The 21,221-nt window shown below is 32.7% G+C and overlaps 4 protein-coding genes across 4 annotated transcripts in view; 2 read left to right on the top strand and 2 right to left on the bottom strand.

The window, feature by feature from the left end:
• Positions 1-9,500: 9,500 nt before the first annotated feature.
• LOC115875486 lies at positions 9,501-10,184 on the bottom strand. Its single transcript, XM_030890954.1, has one exon. The coding sequence runs from the start codon at positions 10,182-10,184 to the stop codon at positions 9,501-9,503; it is 684 nt and encodes a 227-aa protein (XP_030746814.1).
• Positions 10,185-16,806: 6,622 nt separating this feature from the next.
• LOC115875532 (corrinoid adenosyltransferase-like) lies at positions 16,807-19,263 on the top strand. The gene is made up of 5 exons (XM_030891018.1): positions 16,807-16,959; positions 17,016-17,192; positions 18,461-18,662; positions 18,725-18,951; positions 19,094-19,263. Exons 1-5 carry the CDS (start codon positions 16,892-16,894, stop codon positions 19,116-19,118), a joined length of 699 nt encoding a protein of 232 aa, XP_030746878.1. The 5' UTR covers positions 16,807-16,891; the 3' UTR covers positions 19,119-19,263.
• Positions 19,264-19,296: 33 nt separating this feature from the next.
• LOC115875531 (ribosome maturation protein SBDS) lies at positions 19,297-20,598 on the bottom strand. The gene is made up of 2 exons (XM_030891017.1): positions 20,110-20,598; positions 19,297-20,056 (listed from the first exon to the last, which is right to left on the bottom strand). Exons 1-2 carry the CDS (start codon positions 20,238-20,240, stop codon positions 19,423-19,425), a joined length of 765 nt encoding a protein of 254 aa, XP_030746877.1. The 5' UTR covers positions 20,241-20,598; the 3' UTR covers positions 19,297-19,422.
• Positions 20,599-20,964: 366 nt separating this feature from the next.
• The window catches only part of LOC115875528 (protein phosphatase Slingshot), a 278,168-nt gene continuing 277,911 nt past the window's right edge, over positions 20,965-21,221 (top strand). The window contains exon 1 of the mRNA XM_030891010.1: positions 20,965-21,213. Coding sequence (XP_030746870.1) covers positions 21,160-21,213 — 54 coding nt within the window. The 5' untranslated portion in view covers positions 20,965-21,159. The remainder of the gene's footprint in view (positions 21,214-21,221) is intronic.

The following is a 21,221-nucleotide window of genomic DNA, read 5'->3' as shown; positions in this document are numbered from 1 at the left end:
GTCTTAATCTTAATACTATATTATGCTTTGTCTGGAAAATAAATGTTAAAATATCTTAATTTTGCATATCCTATTCCATCCTTCCATTAGGAAAAATATGGTTTATAAATCATATATGCTAAGAAAATCACATAAATTAGGTTAAGAAAAGAGAAATCTTAAGGTAGCAGAAAAATGCAATATATGTATAAGCAGAATTAAACAAGGTAACTGTTAAAGTTGCTGAAGCTGATTCTACAATTTTAATTACGGAGGCTAAAAGGCCTTTTAAGGCCTCCGTCGTTTTGATGGAATGTTAAAAAAAACTATTATGAACATGACATGGAGCTACAGCATTGGAAAATTATTAATTGACAAGAGGGAATTGTTTATTGTGTTTTTGACTTTTAGTTCGTTTAATTCACAGAACAGTTAAAAACAGAACGAAATCTTCCATACACAAAAGTAAGGACAACATTTTGATACGCCATCTATGACACGGATTTAGAACTACAAATTAAATTTAAAAAAGAAATCTACCAATTAAATTTTAAAAAGAAATCTATTGCATTCAAAGCAATTTTAGCAGCGCCATCTATAGTATTATATTACACCTAATTAATTTTAATATACCGTATGTTCGAAAAGCAACGATTCCAAAGTTAACTTCAAAAATGACGATCGATAACATTTTCTTTGTAGAGTTATATGGTTATTATCATCAATAGTCAGAACTTTCTAAGTTAACTTGAAACGCTCTTCGATCATACAATATTTAAACTAGGATGATTTTATGCCAGATAATTTTGTTTCAAAGTAAATTTAAATAAGCATCCCCCATACAATATATTTTTTAAAAATATGTTGTAAAAGATGTTTGATTTAATATACTTGCCAAACAAATATCTAGTCTATAATTGTTAAACAATACACACATGCGGTAGAAATAACATTACAATATTTTCTATACCAAAATCAAAAGGGTACTATCAGATTTAACTTAAGCAATAGGTGTATGATTAATAACACATGTGAATGATTATATACCAGATATTACAAGAAGTTTATAATAAATCATTTATTTTTGTTATAAATTTTATTTATTTTTCACATTAATTTCCCGAATTTTAATAAAGCCGTTTTTTAACGTAGCATAATAATCTAGAGCAATTAGATTAATTATAGGAATCTAGTGTTTTATTTCTATTTAATTTTATTGACTGAAAATACATAATAAGCGTTTACGTGTTGTGCGAAATATTAAAATAATAATATAAATAATATACCGGCGTACTATGGTTGAAAAAAAAATAGCGTCAGCGATGACTATGAAATGAAGATCGCTGTCATTTTATATGGGAAATGTCCTCAATCGTCATTTCCCAACCAACTGAACGCCGTTTTTTCGATCATACGGTATATATTGACAAAAAAAAAGGATACATTAAAATACGCAACCAACCGTCATTGAACCGTCCAATCAGATCAAAGGAGTAATCGTCGTAGATCGTGCGTTATCGATAATGTTCGGTGCCTGGAGAAAATTGACAATTGACAAGAGAATTGTTTATTATTTTTGACTTTTTAGTTCGTTTAATTCACAGAACAGATTAAAACAGAACGAAATCTTCCGTACAAAAAATTAGGACAACATTTTGATACGCCATCTATGACACGGATTTAGAACTACAAATTAAATTTAAAAAAAGAAATCTGCAATTGAAATTTAAAAGAATCTGCGTTGCATTCAAAACATGAAATTTTAGCAGCGCCATCTATAGTATTATATTACACCTAATTAATTTAATATACGCAATAATTTCGAAAAACAACGATTCAAGTTAACTTAAAAATGACAGTCGATAACGTTTTCTTTGTAAAGGATGATTACTTGATGGTTAATGTCATCAATAGTCATTTCTAGAAGTTAACTTGAAGCCGTATTCCTTCGATCACTTCACAATGTTTTAAACTAGGATGATTTTATGCCAGATAATTTGTTTCAAGTAAATTTAAAATAAACACATCTTATACAATACCTATTTTTTAAAAATATGTTGTAAAGATGTTTGATTTAATATACTTGCCAAAACAATATCTAGTCTATAATTGTTAAACAATACACATGCGGTTAAAAATAACATTTACAATATTTTCTATACCAAAATCAAAAAGTACTATCAGATTTAACTTAATAATAGGTGTATGATAATAACACATGTGAATTGATTATATACCAGATATTACAAGGAAGTTTATAATAAAAATCATTTATTTTTTGTTATAAATTTTTATTTATTTTCTTTTTCGTGAATTTCGAAATTTTTACAATACAAATGCGGCTCATTAAATTTATAGGCAACTAAAAATTAGAAACATTACAATTATTGCTCGGATAAAATATATATATATACAACTATTTTTGTATTCTTTTTTGTTTTCCGTTCTATACCTAGGTACATGAGTAATACCAAAGTAATACCGTATGATCAGAAAAACGAAGTCAAGTTGGCTTGGAAATGACGCGCGGTCGATGACGTTCCTCATATAATTTTACATATAGAGAGAGAATGACAGCGATATTTTATTTCAGCCAAGCGGTGACGCTCGTTTTTTTCGATCATATTGTACCATGTCTGATTACGAAAAGCTGCATCAAAGCCACCTTAGGAATGACAATTGATGGCATTTAAAATTAATAAATTATATTAGTAAATCTAACCAATTAATGAATATCAATCTTCCTTATCATCGATAGCCATTTCAAAATTTACAGATAGCCTAGCCTAACCTATGGCACATCGAGCAGGTTATATTATTATAAAACTAATTTCTAGGTACTTACATATAAAGAATAATTCACTCTAAATGGATACACAAAATAAAAAGTTTTTAATTTAAAATAATACACTATAAAGGGCCGGGCGCACAACGCCGCGCGTCTTTACTTTGGGAATGAACACTACATTTACTCCACAGCCTACATAAAGGCACAGCTACCTCAGCAGCTAGACAAAGTTAGGCACTGATGGCTGCCGGGAAGGAAATGACGAAATATTGTAATTAGGACAGATTGGCGGGAGAAACGTTTCCTTCCTCTTACTCCCGCCCACGTATTTTAAATCGGCAATTTGGCGCCCTCTGATTAGCAGGATTTGGCAGTTCTTGTTCCAAATCCCTGCCATTTACTTTTGCACCGTGGTTTAATTTAATAATTACTAAAACCAGTAGTTCAGAAAGATATATTTAAAATAAAAGATAAAAATCAAAAATTAAATTATCTATTAACGTGGATTTGGACGATAATAGGTAAGAACACTAAATTTATTTCTATATTCGATATAAACTTGTTTATTAGGTTTTTAGTTTGTGATGTTTCATGTGATGATCATTTTCATGTTCATCGTCTTTGAATTGACATGAGGATATCTATGAAAAGTAACTAATCTAGCTGAAAGTAAGCCAACATATCGTTTGTCCATTTGTTATTGCTAAAGAAAGTATTTTCTTTTCGTATCATGAGAAAGTATTACATCAATTAAAAAATGTTAGGAAGTGATTACTTGTCATGGAAAAGTATACCAATGGAAATTATTTGTTAAAGAAGTATAATTCTAAGGGTAAATTTATTATAATTAGTGTAACCTGTCTATTTTTTATACAGTAGATGTTTCCAGGAGTTTAAGAATAAATTGGTTGAACCCAAAGTATTACAATGGAAGTTTCATAATAAAAATCATTTATTTTTGGAGTATAAATTTATTATAATTATTAACCTGTCTTTTTTCTACGTAGATGTTCGAAATTTTAAGAATACAAATAGCGGCTCATTAAATCTGGAGGGAAATACCTATATCCATACACAGAATATGCCCATTAAAAATACTAGTCCAAATTTGCTTTAATGGTAGACAATTATTCAATACAAATTAACTTTTAAGTGACTGAAATATTAAATAGTTTAGAATATGGTATAACAAATGTAAAAATATTATTTTCAGAAATGATTAGGGCCCGATATATTTGAAACTCATGTTGGACATAGTATTGAGTTGGGTAGGAATATTATTCTACGTTAAGTGGGTATCAGATACCTATTATTGTACTGTATTTTAATATATACATTAGAATTGTTGGTTTTTTCATATTTGGTTTTATTTATTATTTTACTTACAAGTTATATATAAAGTTAACACTAAAATCTACTTTTTTGACTTATATAAGTTAGTCTGTGGTTTAATGCGTGATTACATCCACATGATTTCAAGTTTTTAAAATATAAATATTATAACTGGCTTTTAAAACTCCATTAAACTGTTAAAGTGTAATTTATTTCAAAATAAATATACATATATAGGTATATATATTAATATCGAAAAACATTTTTTATTTCCTTAATACACCAATTTAATCATCACATACATATGTATAAACATTTATTTACGTTATTTCAAATGAAGACCACAGGAAAAAACCAGCTTTGTTCATTTTAACTGGAGCCGAGAAAATGCAATTACAGTGAACTACTCTGGTTTTTCTCCTGTAGAACAAAATAACTAAGCTGTAATATCTCTGGGACTAAGCATATGTATTACTTTCTTTGGTGGTTACCTCGAATAATGCTAACACTTGCCTATAAAATTGTCTCGCTATCAATTTCTATGAAAATGTAACATATTATCTGGTTTTTTCCATGTAGTCTTCAAATGATCTAAAAATTCAGCAGGAATGATCCATTATGCAGCAAACACACTGATGTTGAATCATGGGAAGCTTTTTGTGGGCATTTCACAAATAAAATGAAATGTCTGATCAAAAACTGAAAATGCAAAACAGATAGTAAGCTTTATAAATACATACATATATATAAATAATCGCCCTACATCTATTTATGTCGTACAATCCAACCGATATTTTTTAATATCCTAGCCCAAGTAAATAATCAAAAATGCACTTTTTTATATCAAAAGCAGAATGTTATCAAGGGTTCCAATTAATATCCAAGGATTTAAAAAAAACACGATCCTAATTCTTTATTATTTTCTAAATACGTATTGTCTGATAGAGCAATTACAAAATAATAAATCTGATGTAAATAGAAAAATAAAGTAAAAACTGTAAAAACAGGTAAAAACAACAACAAAAATTCTAACCAAAGATTTAACCGTCATACGACATGAGCATCACGTGATTGCACAATACCCAACGATAGGGTACGTACCTCTTTCATCTGATTGGACGGTTGGTTGCGTATTTTAATGTATCCTCAAAAAAAACACTGAAAAGCAAATATTTGTTTTCTACTGAAAATATTTCCAAAATAACTTGCCATCTGGCAACATCGAAGATGTACACATGCGTAGTGTCTGTGACTATATGCAGCAAAAACTCGTTTCAAGGTCAGCCACCGGATCCACACCAGGGTTCGGAAGTAGTTAATTAAGACGTAATTTACCTGATTAACTACATGTAGTTTTTCTTCAAAAACTACGTTTATTATTTTTACTTACAAATTATATAAAGTTAACTGAACAATCTACTTTTTGATATTATGAATAAGTTAGTCTGTGGTTTAATGCGTGATAGACATCCACATGATTTCAAGTTTTTAAAATATAAAAAAATGTTATAACTATTTAAAAGAAACTCACTAAACTGGTATTAAAAGTGTAATTTATTCAAAATAAGACGTAATTTACCTGATTAGCTTTACATGTAGTTTTTCTTCAAAACTACGTCTTTATTCCCATTCATTAACTTACATGAAAACCACATTGAACAAAACTATGTATTGATATTATGAATAATTTTTCTTTATGAAGGTGTAATAGAGATAATAGCTTGTAAATATTATATTTAAAAGCCATATTTCTTCTGTTTTTCTTAAATGACATTATGTGTTTTTCATAAGGTTCAACTTATTATAACCTCACCTCAAACCTGTGATATTTGAAAGTTACATACATTGGTTACATAAACTACACCCTCTACATAATGCTAACATTAACTACATGTAGTCTCGCTATCAGTTTATATGAAAATACAAAAATAACATGTAGTTTTCCGAACCCTGATCCACACCATTATCCCATTATCCCTTTCTCAGCCCTCTGTGTATCACGCAGAGTTGTTAAACTACACGTAGTAATTAATAAACTACATTTACTACATGTCGCAAGTAGTTTTTAAATGTCGAGTAGTAAATGTGTAGTTTATGTAACTAATGTAGTTTTTTAAAATAACAGTGTGGCCGTTGCGGGTAGCAAATTAGGCACACTAAATAATTAAGTCATTTAATTAACTCGATCAATTGTTACAAACTAAATAACTATTACAAAAACATAAGAATTCGGTTTCTTGGCGCGAAACGTGAATGTTGAAGGTCGAATGTCTATCCACAGAATAATCCTTCTTCTTCCCCGATTGACAGATATCAGCTGGGTGGCGATTCAAGGTTGCTACTCTCCTCCCGTGGAGCCAATCAATCTGTGGCGGGCCCTTGCTACCTTTGGAAGTCCGCCACAGGGCTCCCCCCCAGTGAGGAACCCACTGGTTGTGACATACGTTGAGCAGCAAACGGTTGGCGTATGAATGTTCCTCCGCCAGTTGATGAGATGCTGGAACATATGCTGCCTTCAGTCGATCCATGGAGACTCGTTGGGGAACATTCTGGACGTCCACTGTTAGGAAACTTGTCATCTCGTTCCACAACTCTGTACGGGCCGCTATATGGAGGTGTCAATGGAGGCTTCACCTTGTCGTTACGTATGAAGACATGTGTAGTCGTCTGTAGGTCGGGATGGACATAGGCGGTGCGAACTGAGTGGTTGCTCGTTGGTACAGGCCTCAATGCTCCATGGTCTCACGGGTCGTTGAACAAATCGGTGTTCGTCAGTTGGGGGTAGCACTTGGAACAAATAGCTGTCCAGGGGGAGGCGAACTGGTGCACCAAACACTAAATCAGGCTGTACAGGCGATATCCGGTTTGAAGGTGTTCCGTAGGCTCAGCATGACGAGGGGAAGAGCTTCGACCCAGGATACAAAGCGTTCGATACATCCATTTGATTGTGGTGATAAGCAGTCGTCTTTATGTGCTGTACTCCAAGTGCTGTGTTAAGCTGGCGGAACAACTGGCTCTCGAATTGTCTGCCTCGGTCTGTAGTAATGGTCGCTGGTACACCAAAGCGGGATATCCATCCTTCGAGGAGCTTTTGTACCATTACTTCAGTAGTTATCTCACGAATAAGGGATAGCCTCAGGCCATCTCTGTAAATCGATCAATGATCGTGAGTAGTATCGAAAATTGTCACTAGGTGGAAGTGGTCCCACAATGTCGATATGTATGTGGGCAAATCGTTCGTCAGGCATTCCTAGTGGTGTCACGGGTGTAACAGTATGACGTCCTACTTTGGCCCGCTGACATTGAAGACACTCTCTGGACCACTGCTTGACTTGACGGTTCATATTATGCCACACGAAGCGTTCGGCGATCATTCTCAGCGTAGCAGCGTGTCCAGGGTGGGACTGGGTGTGGAACTTCAAGAAAACATCCATCTGGAAGGTCGCCGGCACGTACACACGTACACGTCCATCTTGGATTGAACAGTATAGGGGTCGTTCGCTATCTGGTATGACAATGTGTTGAAGGTTTAAAGAGCTTGTGGGGTCCTGCAGAGCTTCTTGTAGACCTTCATCAGTTGTCTGAGCTTCAGCTAACCGGTCAAAGTCAATGGTGATGGGTGATGTTATTGCGTCTACCTCAGGTCGTGAGAGACAGTCGGCTACAATGTTCTTTTCTCCTTGGACATGTCGGATGTCTGTGGAAAATTGACCAATAAATTCCAGCTGGCGGATCTGTCGTGGAGATTGACGGTCATGTCGCTGCTGAAAGGCATACGTCAAGGGCTTGTGGTCAGTGTATATGATGAATGGCATGCCCTCAAGAAGGTAGCGGAAATGGTGAATACCGCTAAATATTGCCAACAGCTCGCGGTCGTAGGTACTGTAGTTACGCTCCGTCTTCGACAACTTCCGTGAGAAGAAAGAAATAGGCTGTAAGTGCTCACCAACAAGCTGTTGCAATACACCACCGATCGCGGTGTCCGAAGCGTCGACTGACATGCTCAACTGAGCATGGGGTGCTGGAAAAACCAACTCGGCAGCAGTAGCTAGGAGTTCTTTAACTCTGGTGAAGGCACTTGATGCTGCTGGGGTCAAGTTGAGGTCCTGTTGCTTTTTCTTTTGGTGGGAAAGTAGCTCGGTGAGTGGCATAAGCTCTTTTGCAGCATTCGGTAACCAGCGTCGATAGAAATTAACCATCCCTAAGAAGCGACGTAGCTGTTTGTATGTTGTTGGTTGCGGAAAACTGCGAATAGCACTGACTTTAGCTGGCAGAGGCCCTGACTCCAGTTGGGAGACTGTGACGCCCAAGAAATTTGCCTCTCGTATCCGGAATTTGGACTTTTCTTTGTTGATTTGGAGTCCATTTGCTTCTAAGATCTGAAGAACTACTGCTAAGAAGTGCTGCTCGTGTTCTGCTTCCGTCTCCGAGACTACCAGTATGTCGTCGATGCACCGCATATACAAATGAACACCCTCGGAAGAGATGGTCGAGGGTACCGCTGAAGTGTCTGGGCGGCGTTACGTAAGCCAAAAGGGCATACGTAGAAATTCGTACAAACCAAAGGTGTAATAACAGCCGTTTTTGTACATCTTCTGGGCGGACTGGGATCTGGTGGAATGCATGTAGCCACAAGATCAATGGTAGAGAAATTTTCTTTCCATGTAGCTGATTTGCAAAGTCCTGAATAATATGTGGCACTGGATAGCGATCAGGCTTGGTAATTGCATTTCAACCGACGGAAATCCCCAATAAGCACGCCACTGGCCGTTGGCTTTTGGACCATGTGAAGCGGGCTGGCCCATGGAGATTTTGATGGCTGAACAATGCCCATTTGTATAAGTTGATTGAATTCGGCCCGTGCAGCTTGTAGACGGTCTGGTGGAAGCCTGCGCGGCTTGGAGAGAACACTGGTTGGGCCTTGGGTGTCGATATAGTGCTGGACTCTTCCAGGGTCATCTGGTGCATCCGTTGGTCGGTCATAAGGGTGGGCAGTAGATATTCCCACCTCCAATGCTCTTACTCGTCGAGACACACACGTAATGCTGCTTGGTATAGTTGGACTCACAAGACGCTTGTTTCGCATATCTACGGTGAAACCATGGTGTACGAGGAAGTCAGCACCTAGGATGGCAGTGGTGACATCTGCAACAACAAAGGTCCAAGTGACTGGCTGGCCAAAACCAAGGTCAAAGTGTCAACTGTTTCTGCCCAAACGTTTTTTAATACAGGAACCAGTAGCAGAGTATAGGCGTATCATACTAGGTTTTGAAGCAGAACATGCTTTGCGTGGCAGCACACTTAAGTCGGCTCCAGTGTCAACAAAGGAACTGCAGTTTTAGGGCTTTATCTGTGACGAAAAAGGCGACGTGGTGCAGCATGGAGGGCAGTGGTTGTCTGATTACTGCGCCCCCTCTTGATCGTTTTTTGAGAAGGTACATGGTGCTCTACACTTCTTAGCTTGGGACCCAAATCTCCTGTGATAGTAGCAGTGCCCGTCAGTTTTCTCGTCCACACTTACTTTGTTGTTTAACGCAGGCTTTCCGTCCATGGCCATGATAGGAAAACTAGAACATTGTATATATTTGTCAGCTTTCTTGGCCAATTCCTCCAGGTCTCCATCCAGGATTGCTATGACTCCCCGGGCTTGGGGTGGTAGGCGGTCTAACCAGAGTTTCTTTAGAACCTGCGTAGAAACGTTATTTGAGGCCAAAGCTTGCATTCGGTGGAGAAGCTGTGTTGGTTTAAGGTCGCCCAAGGTCATCTCCATAAGCTGGTGAATTTTGTCATCAGCGCTACTGCCATATCTCTCTAACAGTCTAGTTTTGAGGTCTTCGTAGGCCCTACCTCTAGTTGGATTTCGTAGTATGTCGGCTACCTCTAATAGGACCTCGCTGTTTAAACTTGTTACGGTGTGATCGAACTTGCAGTCATCAGATGTTATTTTGGCTTGCCTGAATTGGGCTTCCAGGCGTAGGAACCATAGTTCGGGCTCTGTGCGCCAAAACTCCGGTGCTTTAATCCCTACACGGGCAATAACGACTTGATCGTCGGTTTGGAAGTCGTTCGTGTCGGAGGTGGACATTGCGTATCTGAATTTGTTGCACTCACACGTTCGTCGGGGTCACCAATGTGGCCGTTGCGGGTAGCAAATTAGGCACACTAAATAATTAAGTCATTTAATTAACTCGATCAATTGTTACAAACTAAATAACTATTACAAAACATAAGAATTCGGTTTCTTGGCGCGAAACGTGAATGTTGAAGGTCGAATGTCTATCCACAGAATAATCCTTCTTCTTCCCCGATTGACAGATATCAGCTGGGTGGCGATTCAAGGTTGCTACTCTCCTCCCGTGGAGCCAACCAATCTGTGGCGGGCCCTTGCTACCTTTGGAAGTCCGCCACAACAGTGATAACATAACCTAAAAACTTTGTTGATCAATTTAAGAAATAAAAAATCTATATTTTATGAATTTGTTCCTTATTATGTGATATTTTTGATACTATGTAGTTAAAAATTAGAATTTATAGTTTATTTTGTGTTTAATGTTACTTTGTATTTCATAGAAAATACACTTTTATTGAAAATAAAATTGTATTTTTTTTGATGTTTAACTTATACAAATATAGGTAATGGTGCATTGCCTGGAAACTTATATGGCGAAATTTTGATAAAATAATTTAGTACTCACTAAAAACGCGGTATGTCACTAGTGGTAGGAAAATAATTTTTAAAGGTTACTAGTTTATTTGGTTGCCTGTGATATGCATATACAGGGTGTTTCCGAATTAATCTAAAAAATAAAAAATCGTTAGAAAACGGCTTAAGGCGGGCTCTTAATAAGTATATTTATTTTTTTCTCGGCAACCGTTTGATGATAAGAAAAACTCAAAAGATCAATTTTGTTGAAAGAAAAAAATATATTTTCTTTAAAAAGGCAGTAGTGTACCATTTATTTTAAGCAAAATATCGATTTTTTTTTAATTTTTAACACCCTGTAGATCAGAAAGGAAGTACTTTAGACCCAATGGTTATATAAAAATTGTTTTAAAAACACATAAGGAATCACACCACAATTTTTTAGACTAATTAGAAAACACCCTGTATATTGTCAACTTGACAATGACTGCTGATAAATCAAAAAATACCTTTTCTGTGAAAAAAAACCGATTTTCGCAGGAAAAATTTTGGTTTTTATTGAATTTGGGCCTGCGTCTGCAAATACCGGTATGTTTTTTAATATCCTATCTATCTAAATTTTAAATATCTAAGCCAGAAATAGTTTTATTATTTATTAACTGTAAAAATGGTATACTTATAAGTTTCATCAAATATTGTGATTTACTTTCTACCTTGTAGTCAAAATTTATATTTAATAAACTGTAAAATATATATATTCTTATGTTTTATTAAAGTTACTCTGATATACTAATATATCAGTGTAACTTTAAAACTAAATCCTTTGAAATCAAATATAAACATAAAAAATATTTACAGCAGAAAAGGCGAAGGCGCTGGGTTAATCGTAGTCTCTACTAAGAACACGGCGGGGCGCTTTGACCCAAAATTTTACTATTAAGTTTCATATCTATCTTAATAGAAGATTATTTTCTTTTATCTATGGTAATGGTGTGGATCCGGTGGCTGACCTTGAAACGAGTTTTTGCTGCATATAGTCACTGACACTACGCATGCGCACATCTTCGACGTTGCCAGATTGCGAGTTATTTTGGAATTATTTTCAGTAGAAAACAAATATGTGCTTTTCAGTGTTTTTTTGTCAATATATACCGTATGATCGAAAAAACGGGGTCCAGTTGGCTGGGAAATGACGATTGAGGACATTTTCATAAAATGACAGCAATCTTCATTTCATAGTCATTGCTGACGCTATCATATTATGCGGTATATTATTTTAATATTTCGCACAACACGTGAACGCTTATTACGTATTTTTATAGTCAATAAAATTATATAGAAATAAAACTGTAGATTCCTATCTAGATTATTATGCTACGTTTAAAAAGTGCTTTATTAAAAATTCGGGAAATTAAAAGGGATGTGTCCAAGTTTTTTCTTTTTTTTTAATTTTTAAATGCTATAGCTCCATGTCATGTTCATAATAGATTTTTTTAACATTCCATCAAAACTACGGAGGCCTTAAAGGGCCTTTTAGCCTCCGTAATTAAAATTGTAGAATCAGCTTCAGCAACATTAACAGTTACCTTGTTTAATTCTGCTTATACATATATTGCATTAATTTTTCTGCTACATTAAGATTTCTCTATTTTTACACCTAATTTATGTGATTTTCTTAGCATATATGATTTATAAACCATATTTTGGATGAAGGATGAATAGGATATGCAAAATTAAGATATTTTAACATTTATTTTCCAGACCAAGCATAATATAGTATTAAGATGAAGACATAACAAATATTATAAGAAAGATCTTAATATAAATCACAAACTAAGTCTTAATTTAGTCTTGTATTTCTATTATTATTATTATTCTTATAAATCTAATAAGATCAAAACTCAACCTTCACCATATTGTCAAGATTTGGCATTATAGGAAACAAGAAATTACAGTAAATTAAGAAAAGAATATTAAAGTACACGATATTAAATACTGTAATGTATTCTACGATACAAACCATCTCCCTTCTAAAAAGAAAAAGATAAAACATAAAGCTTATTTTAGTCTTATCAACAGGGGCGGATACAGGAATTTATTTTAGGGGGGGCCCAAAATGAAAATGTAGAATATGGTTTTTTAGGGCGCCATTTTTAACACAAAAGCCTAATATTTTACACAATTCACAGACTTTAGGGGGGCCCGGGCCCGCTGCTTATCAACACACTGCTTATCAACACACTCTTCGATAAAATCCACTAACTTGATATTTTTAAGAAATTATAATGAAAACATTAATTATAATCAAAGTATATTATATTACTAACATTATATAATAGGTAAAATGTTACCTCTATCTCCGATTGACGTTTATTGTTCTATAATAAGACCCGTCATGGTAGTACTTCAAAACATCAATACATATAATCAAAACTATTGTTGCCTGTAAATAACTAGAAATTAAATAACTTTTAATGAAAAGAAATAAAATAATTCTAATAAGTTTAAAACCATTAAGAAAAAATCCGTAAATGATAAATTTTAATTCTAATGTAAATATATAAATAAATGTTATTATTATTACAATTTTATATATTCATAATACTTTCATTTCACAATCTTCATTATTCTTCTTACCTTAATTTTGGATATCAAGATAAATCTGAAATTATAAAATTAATTATAGAATTTGTATTATTATTGATTAACACGCAAAAAAAAAATTTCAACTGCAAATAATTCGAAAATAAACTGCAATTTGGCAACATCGACGATGTGCGCTTGCGTAGTATCGATGATCAAAAGCAGCAAATATGGGCTTCAAGGTCAGCCACCGGATCCACACCTTTACCCAAATATAATACCGTATGATCGAAAAAAAAACGGCGTCCAGTTGGCTTGGAAATGACGATCGATGACATTTCCTATATAATTTTACATATAAAATGACAGCGATTTTCATTTTATAGCCATCGTTGACGCCGTTTTTATGCGATCATACGGTATAACCGTGGTATAACTTTAAGAATTTGGCTTGATTTTTGTTTAAAATCTAAATTGTTTATGTTTTACTATACTTTTGTAGGTAGTTTTGGTAAAATGGTGTGGATCCGGTGGCTGACCTTGAAACGAGTTTTTGCTGCATATAGTCACAGACACTACGCATGCGCACATCTTCGATGTTGCCAGATTGCAAGTTATTTTGGAATTATTTTCAGTAGAAAACAAATGTGCTTTTCAGTGTTTTTTTTTTGTCAATATATACCGTATGATCGAAAAACGGCATCCAGTTGGCTGGGAAATGACGATTGAGGACATTTTCCATTTAAAATGACAGCGATCTTCATTTCATAGTCATCGCTGACACTATTTTTTTTCAATCATAGTACGCCGGTATATTATTTATATTATTATTTTAATATTTCGCACAACACGTGAAACGTGAACGCTTATTATGTATTTTCATAGTCAATAAAATTAAATAGAAATAAAACTCTAGATTAATATAATTAATCTAATTGCTCTAGATTATTAGGCTACGTTTAAAAAGTACTTTATTAAAAATTCGGGAAATTAAAAGGGATGTGTCCAAGTTTTTTTTTTTTTTAATTTTTAAATGCTGTCCGGCTGTAGCTCCATGTCATGTTCATATTAGGTTTTTTTTAACATTCCATCAAAACTACGGAGGCCTTAAAAGGCATTTTAGCCTCCGTAATTAAAATTGTAGAATCAGCTTCAGCAACATTTACAGTTACCTTGTTTAATTCTGCTTATACATATATTGCATTAATTTTTCTGCTACCTTAAGATTTCTCTATTTTTACACCTAATTTATGTAATTTTCTTAGCATAATATGATTTATAAACCATATTTTTCCTAATGGAAGGATGGAATATAGGATATGCAAAATTAAGATATTTTAACATTTATTTTCCAGACAAAGCATAATATAGTATTAAGATTAAGACATAACAAATATTATAAGAAAGATCTTAATATAAATCACAAACTAATCTTAAGTTGGTCTTGTATAAACACAGGTATAAAACTAAGATCAAAACTCAACCTTCACCATATTGTCAAGATTTGGCATTATAGGATACAAGAAATTACAGTAAATTAAGAAAAGAATATCAAAGTACACGATATTAAATACTGTAATGAATTCTACGACACAAACCATCTCCCTTCTAAAGAGAAAAAGATAAAACATAAAGCTTATTTTAGTCTTATCAACACACTCTTCGATAAAATATATGTCTAAAATTGCTATCATGGCTGGGAAACTTAAATGGAAATGACGGTTCATTAAAAATAGTTTTTCCTCCAAGATGCAGAGGCGCAAAATATTAAAACTGTCAATATTAACAATGCAAATGTCAATATCTGACAATAATAAAATTTGATTTTTAACTGTCACTCAGAGACGCTTTTGTTGTGATTTTACGGTTTGATTTCGTTTTGATTTGTCGAATTATTGTAAAATTAAATTCCTTCAGAGTTTTTGCCAGTATTCTGTTTTTTAGACAATGTTTTTTAAAAATGGTGGGACAATTTGTGTTTTGTATAGACTCTTAATTATTTTTTATCATGGAGTTTAATTGTTGTACACCTGGTTTCCGAAGGATACAATGGTAAGTAAATTAAACATATCTACTTACAGTTATAGATTTTTTTAAATTAGTACTGCTAATAAATGCTACTTGCTGAGCAGTTATTTAAATTTTTTGCATGTAAGGAATTAAGGACGCGCGTTGTGTTATATTAGCATGTTCAGCAGATGATTACATCTAATTTAATTTGTTTTTATTATTTCAGGTCTCAAACGGAAACAAACTGGGAATCTTGCCTACACCAAAATTATATAGCCGTTTCCAATTCACTTCAAAGGGAGGAAAATTATGTAAAACTGCCTGCTATTTGCTGAAAACCGCCAAAGATTAAATTATAACTGTAACAACTTAATATATACTATTTCTAGTCTTTTTAATATATTTTTAAATTAATATCCGACATATAAGAACACTTTGTATGCTTTTAATTAAGTTGATTTATCGTTTATAATATGTTCGACCTAATTAAAAGCACACAAAGTGTTCTTACATGTATGTCTAAATTTATTTTAAATTAACTAAAACAACCCCCCTTCCCCGCACCCCTCTCTTCCATTAGTAGTTCTTCCTCCGACTACCAGAGGCGCCCTTGTATAATAAAATTGAAATGTATTATAAGTTGCCTATCTATTTAATAGTATAAGTCTTTTATCTATGATTGCTATTAATCCACTAACTTGATATTTTTAAGAAATTATGATACAAACATTATAATCAAAGTATATTATATTAGTAACATTATAGGTAAAATGTTACCTCTATCTCCCATTGACGTGTATTGTCTTATAAGACTCGTCATGGTAGTATTTCAAAACATCAATACGTATATAATCAAAACTATTGTTGCCTGTAAATAACTAGAAATTAAATAACTTGAAAGAAATAAAATAATTCTAATAAGTTTAAAACCATTAAGAAAAAATCCGTACATGATAATTTTTAATTCTAATGTAAATATATAAATAAATGTTATTATTATTACAATTTTATATATTCATAATACTTTCATTCCACAATCTTCATTATCCTTCTTACCTTAATTTTGGATATCAAGATAAATCTGAAATTATAAAATTAATTATAGAATTTGTATTATTATTGATATACTCAAAAAAAAATTTTTTAACTGCAAATAATTCGAAAATAAACTACAATTTGGCAACATCGACGATGTGCGCTTGCGTAGTATCGATGATCAAATGCAGCAAATATGGGCTTCAAGGTCAGCCACCGAATCCACACCTTTACCGTAGTTTTTAATGTAGTTTTTATGTAGTTTTTGAAGGGAGTTTTTAAAATTTTAAAACGTAGTTAAATAAAATACAATAAACTACGCTTAGTTTTTGACGTAATTTTTTGCTTCATAAACTACTTAACAACCCTGTGTATCAGCCTGTGGTCTAAATATTTTATCTTTATCTATGGTCCAAATTTTTTCAACTGATATTGACAGTTTTGTTTTGGTACTTCGATTTTTGAATTTTAAAGTTTATATCATGAAAATTTAGGTTAAAGATAATAACTTAAAAAAAAAAATGGTTTTGAGAAACATTTTAAGAAGAGCGTCCTTTAATCAAATTCGTCATTACTGTAGTGAGAAAGAGTATAGTTTAATCTTCATTACCAAAGGTAATGTTTTTAAAATTTTACGTTTTATAGATTAGGAAGCGCGACAAAAACTGATACGGGAGCAATTAAAGAAAGTAAAGTTATAGAAACATTTAGCAGGCAAGGTGATAATGGAAGCTCTAAAACCATTACAGGGGATGTTTTGCCAAAAGATCACGAAATATTTCATGCAATAGGGGCTACTGAAGAGTTGCTGAGTTATATAGGGTTAGTTGTCTAAGTCATATGACTAGAATAGACCAGGGGGGTGACAGTGAAATAGGAAAATTGGAAACAGTCATTAGTGTCATTCCTGTCATTCTCCTCACGACAAGTATGGCCGCCGAGACAAGGACAGCAATGTTTCTGTCTAACTATTGTCTAACTTCACAGTGTTTAGAATTGACAGAATTCAGTTTCAGAGACAACTTCAGATTTGTTCTAGAACAATTAGAAAATATTCGACGCCATATTAATTCATTCCGTTTAGTTTCGTTTTGGAAGTTCAATTTAATATTTCGGCTGAAATTTATAAATATAAAGGTAATAAAGTATATAAAATATATATTACATGAAGAATCCCGGAGAAAATGACGTTTCTGCAGTAGTAGGTATGTCCCATGTATATGAAAAATAGGTAGTAAATAAACACGGTTTTTACATTTTTTAGATGCAAGAAAATGGTGTTATAATCTCTTTGATCGGCGATTTTTTTGAAAATGGAAACAATTTACAGCAAGGTAAGATCATTTTTAACTATAGCCAACATTTAGCATTTATTGTCAATAATGCAATAAATCGGACTGATGAATCTGATTATGTTATTCGACTAAAAGTCTCTTTTTGCTTCTTTTTGATTTATAAGCCAGGTCTCTTTGGGAATAATGGACGCTTTTTTAAACAGTATATTTATATTTTATACCTATTGATATTTTTACATTGTTAATTTTAGTATAAAAAAATTTGTTTTTCTGTTTTCAGGTTTTTGTATAAGCCTCCCGTTTTCATGTTCCTGTGTCCGTTTTCTGTCCTTGAAGTCTGCGAATACGTGTGTTTATTTACAAATTACTGTAAGTCATGCTTATACCTTAACTAATTATTTACGTTAAAAGTGCATATAATTAACTAATTGGTATTGAAGCAATACAATCCTCTATATTTTTATATTTATTTAGTCACGTTGTTCCATATTTCAAATAAATATATGTGAATAAATTATTTTTGGTTTTATTTATGAAAAGAAAAATACAAAATACATTTGAACTGAAAGAGGGCCCGCCATTGAATAACCGGAAACGGAAATGAAATTGAAGCCATCATGTCCTTATCATGTCAACCTGTCAATTGGAAAATTAGTTCTCCAGACGACAATGAAGGCTTTCGGTGGCGTATCGTGTTTCCACGATTTAACACAGAGTTGACACTTCTTTCTAGTTAATTATTTTATGGAATAGACTAGAAATAAAAAACACTTAATTATTAATATTTAACTTTAGATTAGCAAGAGAACATGGAAATGAAGCTGAGCATGAATATACAGATAAATTAAAAAGAATTCAAACTACTATTATTGATATAAGTACAGCTATATCAAGAAATAACAAAATGAGCATACCTCCAATTTATACAAAAGAATTAGAAGATTGGATACATGAATATTCAAAGCAATTGCCGCCAGCTGAGCAGTATATTATACCAGTGAGTATTTTATTCTTGTTTTCTTTATAGAAATGTTATAGTAGGTATATTATAATTTATAGGGTGGTGGTGTAGCAAGTGCATCACTCCACGTTGCCAGATCAATTTGTCGTAGAACTGAAAGAGTTGTTTGCCCTTTGGTTAGAAATGAGAAGTTAGACAAAGAGGCATTAGTTTATTTAAATAGACTATCAGACTTTTTACTGACGGTATCTAGAATAGCAGCTAAACATGACCAAAGGACTGAGAGTATTTATATTCCAAAACCAGATGAAAAAGTCCAACCACAGTAAATGTTTTGTATAAATACATATATAGACTATATGTTTTTTTGTAAATATGCAGGAGTGTTCAAATGTTGTTACAAGAGACTGCTCATAAGGATTCAACCAATGCATTTTGATCTAACATAAATATAATTTTACTTTTAGGGTGTTACATTTAGTGCAATTCTAACAATTGTTTCATATGAAACGAATATTTATTGTGTAAATAATGGTGTTCCATAATATATACAGAAATAAGCTTTCAGAGATACTTGCAAGATAAGAAGATATTTTATAATTTTTTGTTGTTTAATGAAATATAACTGGATAGTTTATGTTTACCTTTTATTTTTTTTCAGATACATATATTTCTTGGGTTATTATTACTTAAATTAGTTTCAACAATCACAAATTCATCTTTAAAAATATTTAATAATTTAATATAAACAAATTAACATTATTAATTTAACATTATGCACATTACAATATTTTTTTTAAAAATATTCATCCCCCTGTATCATCTCTTTATAAGAAAGGACTTCTAAAAAGACTCCACCTTTACTTTCCGCTTTACCTAAATTATCTATTTCTTTAAATTGGCCAGGGTCAACCAGAAATACAATTGTAATCTGATCTTCATCTTTTTCCTCATTTTCTATTTCAACGCTCTCCATTTTTGCAAGTTTTTCTCTTAATTTTTTGGCATCTCTACCCTTGAAATTAATTTTTAATCTCATTTTTGCTCTTTCGATTGGTATTGAATTTGATTCCTTTAAAAGCTTTATAACTGCCATTGCTTGAACTTTCGTACTTTGATTAGGTTTAACAGAATAATGGGCATCTTTCATAGCTTTTTCAATAATTGTTACTGGATACGGCCTTTTAAGTTCAGGATTAAGACATTTATTAGCTACTGTGGTGGCTATGTCTTTAAATAATTGATCAATTTGACTCTGCCTTTCCTTATCAGACACCTGAAGCTCACCTTTAGCTAAAATTTCCTTACATATTTCTGTCTGGTTGTTACTGTTGAAAGCTTTAATCAGATCTTCCTTTTTTGCAACTTGGCCTTTGGAAACATTTGTAAATACTGTATGGGTTTGTAGAACTTCATCTATATCTTTTTCCCTAAATAATAAGTTTTAATAATATTGCAACAAATGTTTCAGTTCTGTACTTACACTAGATTTCGCCATGACACAACTTTATTTCTATAACAGGCAATTTCAAAGCGTTTTCCTGCTTTTTTCATTCGAACAACAGCAACATTAGTTAACCTAATTTGGTTTGTTGGAGTAAAAATTTTACTCATTTTAAAATTATCCTTTTCCCTTTTATGTACTCACTTACAACAAATTGAAATTACATTTACACGGAAATTACCTCAGACGAAGTTACTAGATAAACCGTGGGAGTTATTTTTCAATAAATATACTTTTTTATTCAAGAAATGATTTTTGAAGTAATCAAGTAAATATAGAAATGTCTGACTAGCTCTGAGAAAACTATATGATGTCTATATATCTATATGAAAACATCTGAGAAAAACAAAATAAGATATAGAAAGTAGAAATTAGAAACAGTTTTTAAAAATTAATTCTAGTCACAGAATTCTAGTTTGTCACAGTAGTTTGTGTGATGTGTCGTTGTGTGGTTGTGAGGTGAGCAGTTGTGAGGGAGTTTTGAGTTTGAGCCAGGTTTGAGTTGAGCACAACTAGGAATGACAACAATATATCGATTGATATCGTTAATATATTTTATGGATAATTTATTTAAAAGTATAATTTTTTAAATGTAGTATTATGTAAAATATGTTAATTTTGAACATGCCTCGGTTTGCCTCATTATGCATTTGCAATTGCACACGCGAGATATAATAAATATCAAAATTAATACAGGAGATCTCAGGAGATATTATTTTTTGAGATACCCATCTCTAATGAATATTAAAATAATAGAAAATTTTACGTCATACATATACAGCTTTAGAACTTGAAACAGAGATGGAGCCTCTGCCATTAGCATTCTTTTATTTTAGATTATCTGATAAAAATTTGACAACAATGTCCAGTATTGAACAAATTTTCCTTGCTTGACGTTTGGTTACAGTTGTCAAACTTTGTTTAAAAATTTATTAATTCGCGGAAAATAAGTTAAAATTATCTTCGTGTTACAAATATGTGAACTCATACACTTTGTGTCAGTCATTGTGTTCATGGATTTTGTTTAAAATGGCTTTAGTGACAATTCAAAGAAGTCCTAGTTCAAGTAGCTCTCCAAGTCAGGTATTCAT

The sequence above is a fragment of the Sitophilus oryzae genome, unplaced genomic scaffold (genome assembly GCF_002938485.1).
Source record: "Sitophilus oryzae breed Bouriz unplaced genomic scaffold, Soryzae_2.0 scaffold_1389_pilon_pilon, whole genome shotgun sequence".
In the NCBI taxonomy this organism is placed as follows: domain Eukaryota; kingdom Metazoa; phylum Arthropoda; class Insecta; order Coleoptera; family Curculionidae; genus Sitophilus; species Sitophilus oryzae.
The sequence above is the reverse complement of the archived record's forward strand: the minus strand, read 5'-3'. Positions and strand labels throughout refer to the sequence as shown.